This window comes from Drosophila subobscura, chromosome E (genome assembly GCF_008121235.1).
Source record: "Drosophila subobscura isolate 14011-0131.10 chromosome E, UCBerk_Dsub_1.0, whole genome shotgun sequence".
Taxonomy (NCBI): domain Eukaryota; kingdom Metazoa; phylum Arthropoda; class Insecta; order Diptera; family Drosophilidae; genus Drosophila; species Drosophila subobscura.
The window spans coordinates 15,912,310-15,926,331 of NC_048531.1; the positions used below are offsets into that span (position 1 = coordinate 15,912,310).

Consider the following 14,022-nt stretch of genomic DNA (forward strand, 5'->3'; position numbering starts at 1 on the left):
CCGCCAAGCGTTTCCTCCGGACTTGCGTCATAGCTGGAGCATCGGCTCTGCCCGAGGGCAAAATTTTCACATTTGGGTGCGAACAGGGCAGCATATTCGTATATAAAGGAAGCGTTCTTCACAGCCAAGCACACAGAACTCGACAGACGTTCAGAGCACTCACAGCAAAAGCCACCAGCAACCCCAAACACCCAAAGGATAACACTCAATTTTGGATTGCTAAAGATAATCAATACCAGATCAAACCACAAAATGGATCTAAAGGTAAGCATCCGCTACCCCGCCACGGCTATACCCCGTCAGCCCAACTAACTCCCAACTTTTCCCCTCTTCTCTTTCTCTCTCTCTATAGCAACTGTACACATGGGCCTGTCTCCTGCTGAGCATCATTGCCTGCAAACTGTCGCAGTGCAGCGCCAAGCCCACATACTATGATCTGGATAGCTACGAGAACTATGACACCGATCGCTATGACCGGGACAGCGGCAACTCGTACGCCTTTACCTACGGCAAGCCTCTGACGGAGAACCGCCTGAAGAAGCTCAACCCGGGCTACTACTACGTGGATGATGGCTACATTGCGCCCGTCTCCACCGGCACCAGAACCAACACCCGTCGCCAAGACGCCAGCCTACAGGACGCCCCTCTGCCCTCTAATGTGAAGTTCACTCCACTCGTTCGCGTTAGAGAGACCCGCACCAAGCGCAAGAAGCTCTTCGTGCCCAACTTCTTTGGCTAGACGGTGATGCTCCTAACCGGATGTGAGAGTACAGACTGACGATGATCGTTATGCATTAGAATAGGGAATAATTAGAATTGCATTAGTCGAGTGGCAAGCCAAAAAGTACCTTATACTGTTAAATATTTTATACGTGTCTAAATATATACCCCCCATAAATTATATTTATATCTGAAATACCCCCAAATCTCCATCAATAAATGGTTCACCAAATTGATTATAAATAATGTCGCCACACTAAATATCGAGCACACGAAGTGGAATCGTGAAACCTCAATTAAAATTCATTTATTTATAGAAAGGAAGTTGAGACACGGTCACCTGGCATGTAATTTACAGCTCGACCATAAATAATGTTTTAAAAAAATGGAGAGCCGCCTAAGTATATTTATTGGATGATCGAAATATTTCAAGTAGTTGCTAGGTAAGTTTAATGCTCAGGTATTTACACATGTTTTTCATAAGAGGAAATGATTTTGATGATTGACTGCCCTACACTTTCTATTGAAATAATTCTATGATCCATCAAATGTTTAGCGAATGTGGCAGTCTGGTGCTAATTGACCACTTAGGAGGCGCCTCAATAAATCTACATTAATGAATTATCAATTTATTACAAAGATCAGTGGATGACATAAATATTTAAGTAATGTAGTGCATACATATGTATGTACATACATACAAAAATAAACAAACGAGAAGTGCCGTGTGAGACATCTACATCTACAACGCTTCTCACACGCTCCTTTAAAAATATTGAACCTTGAAGTATGCTACATCATATTTTTACGACAAAAATATTAAACCTTGAAGTAGGCTTCAAAAATGTTCTAAATTTCACCAAAAATTCTGTTGCATACTTCAAGGTTCAATAATTTTAAGAAAAACAATTGAACCTTGAAGTAGGCTTCAAAATTTTTCAGAAAATTATGTTGCATACTTCAAGGCTCAACGAGAAGGGACGTGTGAGACGCTTCTTACAACTTTTATACCCGGCACACTACTCACGCCAACACGCTCCTTTAGCTCGCCACCCTCCCCTAGAAACACACGCTGCAGAGTCAGGGCAGAGTCGCGGCAGAGGCAGCGGCAGAGCCAGCGGCAGACGGCCAGTGTGCGGCCACTGCGCGAAGCAGAGTGTGAATGAGAGAACTTTCAAAAAACCAATATAAGCTGCGGGACGGGGTGGGTTTAGCCACTGAAAATTTCTTCATTGTGGCTATAATAATGATCCAATCGGATCCCAATTTGGTTATCTGATAGATATGGTCATTCCCTACGGAATGGCGTTTTTAGTTTTCTGTTATCTTCAAAATTGTAGATTTGGGAGGTTTTCGCCCTTTTGCGGAGGCGGAAGGGGGCGGGGCTCATTTTTGAAATACACTGGTTTCAGTGTGAGCATACAGCAGTCTGGTGCCAAAATTTGGTGGCTCTAGCTCTTATTGTCTCTGAGAGCTAGCCGAAAAACAAGACGGACGGACGGACGGACGGACAGACGGACAGACAGACATGGCTCAATCGACTCGGCTATTGATGCTGATCAAGAATATAATATACTTTATGGGATCGGAAACGTTTCCTTCTGTGCGTTACATACAACCGTTATCCGCACAAATACAATATACCCTATTTACTCTTCGAGTACCGGGTATAAATATTTTTGACTAACGATTTTGTTGCAACACTTTAAAATCAAGGGTGTAGAACTTCCAGGAACATCCTATTATAGTGAAAAAAATAACTTACAAGTTCTAATTTAAATCAGCGCCAAATCTAAATTCACTTCAGTAGTTCGATTGCACAAGTACAATTTACTATTTCAATCATCGATAGCTCTATCCACCTCATCTACGTAATTGTATGTAATTGACATGTAGCAAAATAGTAGTTCAGTTCATGTATAGTTTATGCAAATTTTGTTGGTGGATATTTTCAACTTGATTCTTATTTTGTAAGCAATACAATAAAAAAAGTGTCACGAAAACTAACGTATCTTTTGGAGAATTGATTAATAAATCGGATAAAATAATAGTTTTAGCGCGGAGTCTCCTAACTAGCTGGTAATTTCAAATAGAACATCAAAGTCCAGGAAAATTATTTAAGATTACGGTATATTTACAGTATATTCTGTAAATTTTTCGGTATATTTTATCGATAATTCGTCATTCGTGGAAGAAGATTGCAAAATTTATAAATAAAGAAACAAATATTAGCGAAGAAAATGAGTTTCATGCAACCGAGTCCCGTAAAGTACGCGTGCTCCTGCGGCATACTGAACCCCATCAACAAGTTGTTTTTCTGCCGGCACTGCCCAAAGTTGAGATGCGGATATTGCGTGTGCACTGAAATCGAGTCGCACTTCTGCTCCAATTGCCTGGAGAATATCCCTTCCTCGGAGGCGCGACACAAGAAGAACTGCTGTGCCAACTGCTTCGACTGTCCATGCTGCCAGCACACGCTCTCCGCCCGTGCCGCCACCGTTCCAGTGGTGCGCAAGTCGGAGGAGACCAAGGAGGGTGAAAGTAAGGAGTCACCAGCGGCAGCAGCCACACCCCCAGCTACCACTAGCAGCAAGCCGTCAGCCATACCCACAACCAAGAAGATATACTATTTGTCATGTCTCTCATGCCGCTGGACAACGCGAGACGTCGGCATACCAGATCAGGGTGTGGCTTCCGGCACCTGGCCCGAGAACGAGTGCCTGTACCAGGCTCGCTTCAACACACTCGTAGACTACTACCAGTCGATAGTGCTGCAGGAGAAGCAGGAAAAACTGGAGTTCATGCGCCGCAAAGCGCCTAAACAGCACAAGTTCCCAAGCCTGACCGATCGCACTGGCCTCACTGTGTCCCTGATTCGCCGACAGATCGGGTGGCACGAAAAAAGCATTCCCAAGGCAAAGGCAATCAGCATTCCGCCGGCCGAGGCCACTGCAGATGTGGGTGGCCTTCCAGACGACATCTTTACGGAGCCTCTGAATCTACGAAACATAACAACGATTGCTCAGCGCCACGGCCAGCCGGGGGATCAGCCGACTGCTGTCAGCAACCTTTATCCGCAGCGACGCTCGCTCTGGATCAAGCGTTCTCTGCGCTGCCGCCAGTGCGAGCATAATTTGATTAAGCCCGAGTATCATCCGACATCGATCAAGTATCGCATTCAGCTGTTCGCCAGCTATCATGTTCCCGAGGTGCTGATGGTGCGCTGCGAACAGCCGTTGCAGCCGGGCAAGGCCAATGCCATACTCTTGAAGCTCTCGAATCCAACCATGTACGACATGACCATACGGATTTTGAGTGCACTTCCACCGGAGGAGGCGCTTATTTCTCCTGAGGCCTTCCAGCAGGCCTGCAAGATTAAGGAGGAGGTGGTCACATCATCTCCGCTGGTGCGGGGCATCGGACTAACCCTGTCGAGGCAAAATTCGACCCGTGAAGTGAAGCGTGAAGTGGAAGACGTGAGTAATGCTGTGATTGTGCCGCTCGAGAGCGAGTTTGTGCTCAGCCAACGCGACGATTCCAAGGAGTTCGATGAGGACGTGCAGCTGCCGACCGAAGAGCCCAAGTTTATTGTTTGGCGCAAGGGCAACAAGGTCCTCATTAGACTGCAGTTCACACCAGCAGATGAGCTGCCACCAAGCACTGACGTCATGCTTGGCTTCTTTATGCAGTACACGTACGTGAACACAGTGTCTAATGCGTCCGACAAGAAGGAGCCCACAACTCACGCCCTTCACTCCCGCATATTCATTAATGCGGGCGCCATTGAAAAGGCAAACTGAAATTAATTACAATATGTGTATCTATATATAGTTATCGAACTTATCTGCACTAACACGCGTTAAGAATGCTGAGCAAATCCGTATTTATTGAACTAATATAATCTTTGGAAGTGCAACTAGTATTACAGTTTGCAAATACTGTGCGTGAACCGTGAAATAAACCGCTTCTTCAAATCTTACTTGGTCGACACTAGACCCGTCCATTTCTCGCTCTCTTCCCACAGGAATTTTCCAGTCTTGTCGTCCTTGGCAGCAGGGGCCACATCCTTAAGCTTACAGTCGCTAAAGTACATGCCTGTAACTCCATCCAAGTCACGGTCCAATGCTGCATAAATGGAAGTCTGCGCTCCACTCTTGGGAGTCTTCAGGACTGGCCAAAGTATATGCTTCAGGAAGTACCTAAAGTTGCATTGTGATTAATATCAGCCTTGTTGATTAGTTCTAGTATCGCTTACTTTACAAAATTGGTCTGAAAGAAGGCCCAATTCCTAGCCAGCTCGGTGTCCACAACACCAGGATGCAGGGCATTCACTGTGACTCGAGTTCCCTCTAAACGTTTGGCCAGCTCGCGGGTGAAAAGGATGTTGGCCAATTTGCTCTGGCTATAGGCGTCGGCTTCACTGTAAGACCTTTCGCTATTCAAGTCGTCTACGTTAATGGCACCACGCGTGTGTGCCAAGCTAGAAACGACAACAATACGACTAGGGGCGGATTTCTAGAACAATCAAAATGGTCAAAAATTAGCTAAGAGAAATCAAATTGAACAGTCAATATACCTTCAGTACGTCCAGCAGCAAATTTGTGAGCAGAAAGTGGCCCATGTGATTCACGCCTAGCTGCTGTTCAAAGCCATCCTTCGTCAATGTTTTGGGACAGCGCATGACCCCAGCATTGTTGATGAGGACATGGAGTTTGTCCTGCTCCTTCTTGAATCTAATGGGGAGGAGAGTTATTAGAAGAGGCTTTTATATGCTTTCAAGTGATCTCACCCAGCTACAAATTCCCGGATGGAGTCCAGCGAACTCAAATCCAAGACTCGGGAGAAAATGTTTTTATTGTTGGTCTCTGCAACGATTTCCAGACGGGCCCGTTCACACCGGTTCATGTCCCGACATGCCATGTAAACTGTTCCCCCGCGTTTAGCTATCTCACGAACCGTCTCCTTGCCGATGCCGGTGTTGGCTCCAGTCACAATGAATACCTTGCCCGTCTCATCGGTGTCCTTTTGGAATTGGCCACCCTGCATATAATTCCTAAAGGTCAAACATTATCATTATCAGTCCCAGACACATGTTATGCTATCAACAAGTGGCAGCCCACAATCGCGGGTGTTAGTCATAAAAAATTTTATAATATCAATCTTTTTGGAAATGATATTTGACACACTTACTTTAGGAAATAGATAGCCCCGCCGATAATAGCCGCCCACAGTACACTTGGGCACAACAAAGAGCATAAGCAACAACTCATTTTGATTTAATTATGAATTTTCTGGCTTTCGTTTGGAGCTGCTTTCAGAAGTGAACTTATGAATGGAATGCGAGCAAAGCGGGAGGAGCATTTGTATATATACTGTCGGCCAATATTCAATATACAGGTGATAAAACGCTTACTAATGATGAGAGTGTTACGAATGTGCGAGAACAACAGAATGCAATCTAAAATGGAAGAAAACATATAAAGGCCAGCGCCCTATTTGACATACCCTTACATTTCTATGACGGTCCATCTCTTGCATACAGAATTGTTGGGATGCCGCGATCACACTTCACTCCAGCCAACATCCAAATTCTCTACTCTACAGTTACTTGCTGTATTATATGGTAAACTGATCTGGCAAATGATCTACGAATTTGTTTTGTGCGTAACATAAACCTGCGCAATGTTGATGTACTCTCTGAAAGGGTAGACAGAAAGGCGTGCCGCGAGAAAGAGAGAGAGTAAGAACCAGTGGTGGAACCAGGGTAAATCGAACTGTAAAAATTAAAAATTAAATTAAGTTCATAAGTAGAAGAAGAAATGAAATTCAAAATACGCGCGTTCACACTGCTATCCCTAGATTTTAACTCACGACGAAGCAGCTGTTTATTTATTATTTTTACGATTTTACCTTTTTTTGTTTCTATAATGTGATGGAATGCATCTAAATCCCCACGCCAATGCCGGTTCTGGGGTTTCCTAGATCTTCTGGGCCTTACTTTTAGTTGGCATTACTAAGGGCATCCGGGGAAAAAACCGCTAGAAGAAAACTGATCAACTAGTGGCAGGTGACGCCGCTTCTTCAGTTATGATGGTGACTCACCCGCGCCGTATAGGCATAGCCGGATAGCTGTTTGTTTTCACTTTTGTTGTGGCCCCGAATAGCTTTAAAGGCATTCCAGTGTAGACAGCGGTAAGTGTTGGACGCAAACGTTGAAAGAGAAAACAACAAGTACAAACAATCTATTTTGTGATTACGCAGCCGGTACACCCACAAATAGCCAGCAATCATCAGACAATATGTTCGACTTTAATTTGGAATTTGCGCGTGGCGGTGCCCGATTCACCAATGAGCTGTTCCAACTGCTGGCCGTAGGTGGCGTCAAGGAGAACATCGTTTTCTCGCCCTTCTCCATCCAAGCCTGCATTGCTCTCGCCTTTGCTGGTGCCCAGGGCGAGACTGCCGATGAGATCGCCAACGCCTTGCACTTCGTTTCCAACTTCCCTCCGGAGGTGGCGCAGACCTTCCAGTTTGTGCTGGAGCAGTACAAGAACAGTAGCCTCCTCAGCGTCGCCAATAAGTTGTACGTGCAACAGGGCAAGCAGCTGAAGCAGTCCTATGAGGCGTCCATCAAGGAGCAGTACCACGCCGAGGCGGAGTCCATCAACTTTGCTCTCAGCGATGCAGCTGCTCAGGCCATCAACAGCTGGGTGAACGCCAAGACCGAGGGCAAGATAACTGATCTGGTTAGCGCCGACAGCTTCACGGACAACACGCGTCTTGTCCTTCTGAACGCGCTCCACTTCAAGGGCAGCTGGACCCACAAATTCAACGAGCAAGGCACCGCGGAGGACGATTTCTATGTGGGCGAAGAGGAGGCCGTTAAAGTTAATTACATGAATCAGAAGGCTAAATTCGGCTACGGCTTCTTTGAGGACTTGGGCTGCACGGCCCTGGATATGCCGTACAAGGACTCCGATTTGTCCATGTTTGTGCTGTTGCCACAGGAACGCACCGGCCTGAAGGCCTTGGCCGAAAAACTGAAGTCAGTGAACTTGGTCGATTTGGCCTCAAAACTGGACGTCGAGGAGGTGCAAGTAAAGTTTCCCAAATTCAAAGTGGACTACTCCATCGACCTGGGCGACAAGCTGAAAGAGGTGAGTGTAGAGGAAGTAACCTAAATTTAGTCTGCTTTATGACACGTTGCCAACTACCGTTGCATACCGCCCCAATCAATGGAATACTTTTGAAGTATTGTATTTATGGGAGTCTTATCTCGCGAGAATATTTTTAGTAGCTTATTGGCTTAATAACGTCTCAGATAACCTTCGATATTGTGATGATCAATACGAATTGACGCAGCCTGCGGCTCGTGTTTAAGATCATGTATCACCACACGATTCCATAAAATTATATAATAACTGCTGCAGTCGCAGGTGGACACACCTAGTCTATCTTATCGATCGCGTACCCTTTGTCGTGCGATGACCTCATTTTCATGCATACCTCTCTGTACATTTCAGCTTGGCATCAAGAAAATGTTTACGGAGAGCGCAGAGTTTAACAATTTGCTGGAATCCCCCGAAGGCGTGTTTGTGTCAAAGGTATTGCACAAGGCCACAATTGAAGTCAATGAGGAGGGCACGGAGGCTGCTGCAGCCACAGGAATGGTCATGATGACTCGCATGATGACATTCCCGTTGCAGTTCCAAGCGGATCGCCCGTTCCTGTACGTCATCTGGAACAAGAAGAACATCCTCTTCGCCGGTGCCTTTGTAAATGCACCAACTTCTTAGAATTTTAGCTCTCATCATTAGTTTATGTTTTTATATGAAAAGTATTTTTGAAATAAACGACTCGCACAACGAAGATTTCGTTTGGTATTTATTTAGTAATGGAATTTTCGTTTATCGGTCCAAAAAATATCATCGACATAACAAGATACCCTTGTGGAAAACAATGCTCTTTGATGAGATATTCTTGGTATTTAAATAGGTAAAAAGTAAAGAGCAGATAAATATAATTAAATAAATCTTTTCTGAAATTATTTAAAATAAAGTGCCCATTAATCCCGCCCATCGCACAAGAGTAACGATAGTTTCTGCAAGCTACCCTGTTCATTGGTAAATATAATTATTAGTAGCTATTTGCTCTCAAAGCGTAAAACGACACAAAATATATATACATCCGATCCGTTCTGATTTCTGAAAAGAAAAGTAGTTCTGATGATGATATCATATTAAACAGATTAATGTTTTAGGGAGTCCAAAAAGATATCGATACACGGATATATCGCATTTAACATCCCTAATGGCCATTGTTTTTCGAGTTTCATCCGCAGCCACAGTGCAAAATAGGTTTATCAATTTAATTTAAGTGTTAAAGTAGTTGTAAAGAGTTTTTTAAAGTTCTGAATGAAAACGGCGTCACAGGGGCCAGTAGCAACCGTAATTAGTGTCGCAAAGCTTATTAGTTCACCCAATAATTCTCTCCAAATCGATTGGAGGAGTGTTTGTTCCCAATAAAGTGCGTTCGTGTTTGGTTACTGCAGAAGAGGAGAGGAGCGAGTAAAGTACAAAAATACATTGCATTCATTGCCCACGGCGACAGAAGGTATGTTGTTGTTGTTGTTGTTGTTGTTTTTGTTGTAGTAGAACTCTGCGCGCAGAAAGCGAATGCAAACTGTTATGCCATATGATCAGCGGCGTCTGCATTCAATCAGCAGAGGGGTTCCGTTTGTTCTGAGTGTCTGTCGTTCCTCCGATTCCGATTCCGACTTCGAAATGAACGGTTCAATGCACGTTGAGAACGCAGTGGTCCTGCCTGGAACCTGATTTCGAAACCGATTCCAAAATGCAGCTGCATTTTATCCAATTTCAGCAGCAACAGAACTACCACAGAACTAGAAAAGTGCAACACAGTCTGCAGTCTGCAAGATAGCTACACGTACATCGATCAATGGGCAGGGCATGCCAGGCAGGCGGGCAGCTATGAATGTTCTTATGTTTAAGAAAAGGTGGTTGCTTGACAGCGCCTCAACCACTGCCGCTACCACCATCTCCACCCCTAGCCCGACCCATGGCCCTAGCTGTAGCCTGTCACAATTTGATTTAGGCGCATCGCCGCCGTCTTCGTTGGTGCCGTGGCTGTCGCTGCATTTGCATGCATGCAGTGTCGATGCAGCTACAGGCGGCACGTTGTTTTCCATTCTTGCTGAAAGTCTGCACAATTGCCAAACAAAGAGACACCTCTGTCCCCTATGAAAACATTGCTTTGTCTCTGCTTCTGTGTGTGTATCTCATGGAAAATGTTACCTCTATTGCAGCTGCACTCGCTCATCCCGCTAGAATCGCTCTCCAAGGAGCCGAAGAAAGCCCAGCCCCAACATGCAGCATAATGTGCACGCGGCCAGACCAGCGCCCCACTTACGCGCACATCACCACACGCACGGCCACACTCACATGCAGATGCATCCCAGCCTGGAGCAGCATCTGGCCGCCGCGGCATCAATGGCCGGTGCTCCCCAGATGCAGCCACAACAGCAGCCGACTCCACACCGCGATCATCATCATCCACGGTAAACATTGGCAGGAATAGAAGAATAGCTAGAGCTGAGCTAGAGTTCAAGTTGGAACTATCTGAGACGAGACCCAACCCTTGACTGGCCCCAGCATCGTGGCTGCTAGCCTTGCCTTGCCTTGCCTTGCCAGCGTGTCTAGGCTTTATGCGATGCGGCAATTATGTTAATTCCTGTCACTGACAATCGGTGTGAGACTCATCATCCCATTTTCTCAACTCATAAATTATAATTTCAGTGGCTCTTTGTTCTTTCGCGCTCAGCATGACTTCCGCTTGATAACGGGTTTGATCAGGAGCAGGAGCAGCAGCAATGGCAACGACTGGGCTGCAATTATCCTTGACGTTCGTGAGGATCGTTCGGATTTCTTGGATCGCTTTCTGGTCTCCCTTCGTCTCTCGATTCTTTTGCGATCATATGTTTTGCCTCAACTTCCAATGAACTTTTCTTCGGCCTGTCTTCAGTTGCGTTTTGCCTGGCACTCGGATCGCTCATGAATTTACGGGAAACAACGCGTTAGCGCTCACAGTTCTTAGCGTACATTTCAGTACGTCATGAAATACGCAAGTCCATTTCGAGTAAGAGGTGAAAACAAGAGATGTTTAAGTAATAGAAAAGAGCGCTGTTCAGTGGAAATTTCGTTTAAAGAAAAATGCATAGTCCAATGCAACAGTTGGTTGTGGTTTCGATTCTGTAAACGGTTTATGGAATACATTTTAAAGTCTCGATTTAATTTGTGAGTGATTCAAAAGGATTCCAGATGAATACTATCTAAGGGTCATCTTCTGCATCCCGGTGGAGCTGATTTCTATCTCTAATTGTCCATATCAATGTTAATTTGAAGGCTTTTTTCTCTCCCAACTGATTTGGCGATTAAAAATTGCCGAAATTTGTACGTGTCTTGTGAAACTGATCAGCATAGTGTCTGTGTCTGTATGTGTGTGGCAGTTAGGTCTCTGATTTGTGATGCTGAGACTGAGAGCGAGAGCGAGAGTGAGAGTGAGGCAAGGCCGTCCCTGGTGGCCCCTCAAATGCCCAATTGCGAAAGGATGTCAGGGTGTCGCGGTAGGTGCGTCTCAATTGAAACTGACAGTTGGCGAAAAATGACACGATGCGTAAGAGAATGCGGCTTTTGTGCTTTGTTAGGATTTTGCCCATTGTTCTGCCTCACCGCTGTTGTCTGTTGTCCTCTGTAGCAGCATCAGCAACAGCAACAACAGTGGAAAAGGGGCAGGGGTTGAACTGGGGTGCGGAGGCAGCGATCAGAAAAGGACGTTGGGTCGGTCTGCGTGTTGGTGTTTTTGTTTTTCCCAGATGTCAGTTGATGTACTTTTGTCCATCAGCATTCCTCATTGCCTCTCTAATCCTTTTGCCAAGCATTGTTTGCTGACTTAACCGCAAAGCCATCGCGCTCCATGCCCTCCAGGGCTCCAGGGCCAGCTTCCTTCCTCCCATCCGATCGATTAACCGAGCTGCACTTTCTCTCTCGTTCGCAGCCTGAACCATCACCATCTGCACGCACAGCAGCAGCAGCAGCAGACGCCGTCAAATCCTGCCGCCGTTGCCGTGGCGGCTGGACCTGCCTATCACCACAACAGCAACATCAGCAGCAGCAGCAGCAGCAACAACAACAACCAAATGCAAAAGATCCGACAGCAGCATCAGCATCTCAGCAGCAGCAACGGACACGTGGGTAAATGCCAGCAGCCTCCGCCGCAGGCCTACAACCCTCTGGCTGGCAATCCGGCCGCTCTCTCGTATAATCCGCTGCCGCCTCCACCGCCGCCGCACCACATGGCCGCCCACATCGGCGGCTATGCAGCCCACCCGCCACACTACTACCAAATGAGCCAGCCCAAGCCGCCCTCCAAGTACAACAACAACAACAACCCTGGCGGCCACTACATCGCCAACAGCGGCACCAGCAACGGCTATGGCTCCAAGGCCATCCTCCAGCCAACATATCGAAGTGCCAAAGTCGGGCCAGTCCTGGCGCCAGCCATGACCCCGGAGGCAGTGGCAGCATCAGCCACCGCAGCATCATCTGCAGCAGCAGCGGAGCATCCAGAGTGTGTGAGCAGCAGCAACCTGCCGGGAGCCACGGAACCCGCAGGTCTAGAGGAGCTGCCACCATCGGATCAGGAGCCAAGCGCAACGGAGACGGCGGCGACAGCAGTGAATGAAGGCTGCAGCACGGAGCAAATCGATGCGTCGGGCACGCTGTCCAACGAGGACGGCAGCTCGGGACGCAGTGGCAAGGACAAGACGCCCATGTGCCTGGTCAACGAGCTGGCCAGGTACAACAAGATCACGCACCAGTACCGGCTGACGGGTGAGCGGGGACCGGCCCATTGCAAGACTTTCACGGTCACCTTGAAGCTGGGCGACGAGGAGTACTCGGCGGACGGGTTCAAGATAAAGAAGGCCCAGCACATGGCCGCCTCCAGGGCCATCGAGGAGACCAAGTACAAGCATCCACCACCGAAGATACGCCGCAGCGAAGAAGCCAGCACCACACGCACCCACATCACACCCACCGTGGAGCTGAATGCGCTGGCCATGAAGCTGGGACAGCGAACCTACTACCTGTTGGACCCCACACAGATGCAGCCCACCGACCCGCTGCTGTCGTCGGAGTACGGTGGCGGCTCCCTGCTGCCCACACCGCCGCCAGGAATGCCCCAGCCTATGCCTCAGCCACTGCCGCCTCCCTTTGCGCTGCGTCCTGCACGACATGGACACAGTTTTGTGCCCATTCAATCCCCGCCCATGCATCCACATGGCTTTTATGGCGGGCCCCAGCGGGCCTATGGCCCTAAATATGCATCCAGATATACGATGGTGCCGCCGCTAGGCCCTCACATGATCCACGGTCCCAATATGCCCTACGCCCCGATTCCGCCCACGCCCAGCAAGATCACCCTGTACGTGGGAAAGCAGAAGTTCGTGGGCATCGGGCGCACGCTGCAGCAGGCCAAGCACGATGCTGCGGCCAGGGCTCTGCAAGTGCTCAAGACGCAGGCCAGCTCGGCGTCAGAGGAGGCACTCGACGACTCCATGGATGAGGGCGACAAAAAGTCGCCCATCTCCCAGGTGCATGAGATCGGCATCAAGCGCAACATGACTGTGCACTTCAAGGTGCTGCGCGAGGATGGACCGGCCCACATGAAGAACTTCATCACGGCCTGTGTCGTTGGCAGCATTGTCACCGAGGGCGAGGGCAACGGCAAGAAGGTGTCGAAGAAGCGGTCGGCCGAGAAGATGCTCACAGAACTGCAGAAGCTGCCGCCCCTTACGCCCACGAAGCAGACGCCAGTGAGGCGCATCAAGGTGAAAACTCCAGGCAAAAATGGATCAGTGAATGGCTCTGGCACAACGCTGTCGCTATCGGATGTGGTATCCATGGCAAAGCCGGAGCGGCGAAAGCGTCTCAATGTCGCCATCAGACCTGTGGAGCTGGACGATGCCGAGAATCCCATAACGAAGCTCATCCAGCTGCAGCAGACGCGCAAGGAGAAGGAGCCCATTTTCGAACTGATAGCCAAGAACGGCAACGAAGCCTCCAGGCGGCGCGAGTTCGTCATGGAGGTGTCGGCCAACGGAACCACAGCCCGCGGTACGGGCAGCAGCAAGAAGCTGGCCAAGCGCAGTGCAGCGCAGGGTAAGTTCATAGTTGCTTCCTTTTACCACCTTTTACCTCTCAAATTAACTGACTGTCGCTGTTG

At 47.9% G+C, this 14,022-nt stretch overlaps 5 protein-coding genes across 7 annotated transcripts in view; 4 read left to right on the forward strand and 1 right to left on the reverse strand.

Annotated features, from left to right (window-relative positions):
- Positions 1–14,022, forward strand: part of LOC117892083 (maternal effect protein staufen) — a 29,752-nt gene that overhangs the window by 13,370 nt on the left and 2,360 nt on the right. The window contains exons 1-3 of one of the 3 annotated variants that reach the window (XM_034798069.1): positions 9,038–9,333; positions 10,046–10,297; positions 11,794–13,958. In XM_034798069.1, coding sequence (XP_034653960.1) covers positions 10,107–10,297; positions 11,794–13,958 — 2,356 coding nt within the window. In that variant the 5' untranslated portion in view covers positions 9,038–9,333; positions 10,046–10,106. Of the gene's footprint in view, positions 1–2,980; positions 2,985–9,037; positions 9,334–10,045; positions 10,298–11,793; positions 13,959–14,022 lie in introns of those variants that run through there. The other 2 variants (XM_034798070.1, XM_034798071.1) reach the window with 2 other exon arrangements.
- Positions 116–963, forward strand: LOC117892097. The gene is made up of 2 exons (XM_034798093.1): positions 116–264; positions 353–963. Exons 1-2 carry the CDS (start codon positions 253–255, stop codon positions 737–739), a joined length of 399 nt encoding a protein of 132 aa, XP_034653984.1. The 5' UTR covers positions 116–252; the 3' UTR covers positions 740–963.
- On the forward strand, positions 2,897–4,696 carry LOC117892086 (dynactin subunit 4). Its single transcript, XM_034798077.1, has one exon. It carries the CDS (start codon positions 2,961–2,963, stop codon positions 4,518–4,520), a length of 1,560 nt encoding a protein of 519 aa, XP_034653968.1. The 5' UTR covers positions 2,897–2,960; the 3' UTR covers positions 4,521–4,696.
- Positions 4,587–6,116, reverse strand: LOC117892091 (retinol dehydrogenase 13-like). Its single transcript, XM_034798083.1, has 5 exons — positions 5,911–6,116; positions 5,510–5,773; positions 5,297–5,453; positions 4,976–5,235; positions 4,587–4,919 (listed from the first exon to the last, which is right to left on the reverse strand). The coding sequence occupies exons 1-5, from the start codon at positions 5,988–5,990 to the stop codon at positions 4,697–4,699; spliced, it is 984 nt and encodes a 327-aa protein (XP_034653974.1). The 5' UTR covers positions 5,991–6,116; the 3' UTR covers positions 4,587–4,696.
- On the forward strand, positions 6,655–8,589 carry LOC117892089 (serine protease inhibitor 42Dd). Its single transcript, XM_034798081.1, has 3 exons — positions 6,655–6,912; positions 6,982–7,877; positions 8,244–8,589. The coding sequence occupies exons 2-3, from the start codon at positions 7,020–7,022 to the stop codon at positions 8,514–8,516; spliced, it is 1,131 nt and encodes a 376-aa protein (XP_034653972.1). The 5' UTR covers positions 6,655–6,912; positions 6,982–7,019; the 3' UTR covers positions 8,517–8,589.

Coding starts and splice junctions, on each gene's coding strand:
- LOC117892086 (XM_034798077.1), top strand. CDS start 2,961: ATGAGTTTCATGCAACCGAGTCCCGTAAAGTACGCGTGCTCCTGCGGC.
- LOC117892091 (XM_034798083.1), bottom strand. CDS start 5,990: ATGAGTTGTTGCTTATGCTCTTTGTTGTGCCCAAGTGTACTGTGGGCG. Junction 5,236..5,296: donor TGCTGCTGGACGTACTGAAG/GTATATTGACTG, acceptor TGATTGTTCTAG/AAATCCGCCCCTAGTCGTAT. Junction 4,920..4,975: donor TTTCAGACCAATTTTGTAAA/GTAAGCGATACT, acceptor ATGCAACTTTAG/GTACTTCCTGAAGCATATAC.
- LOC117892089 (XM_034798081.1), top strand. CDS start 7,020: ATGTTCGACTTTAATTTGGAATTTGCGCGTGGCGGTGCCCGATTCACC. Junction 7,878..8,243: donor TGGGCGACAAGCTGAAAGAG/GTGAGTGTAGAG, acceptor TGTACATTTCAG/CTTGGCATCAAGAAAATGTT.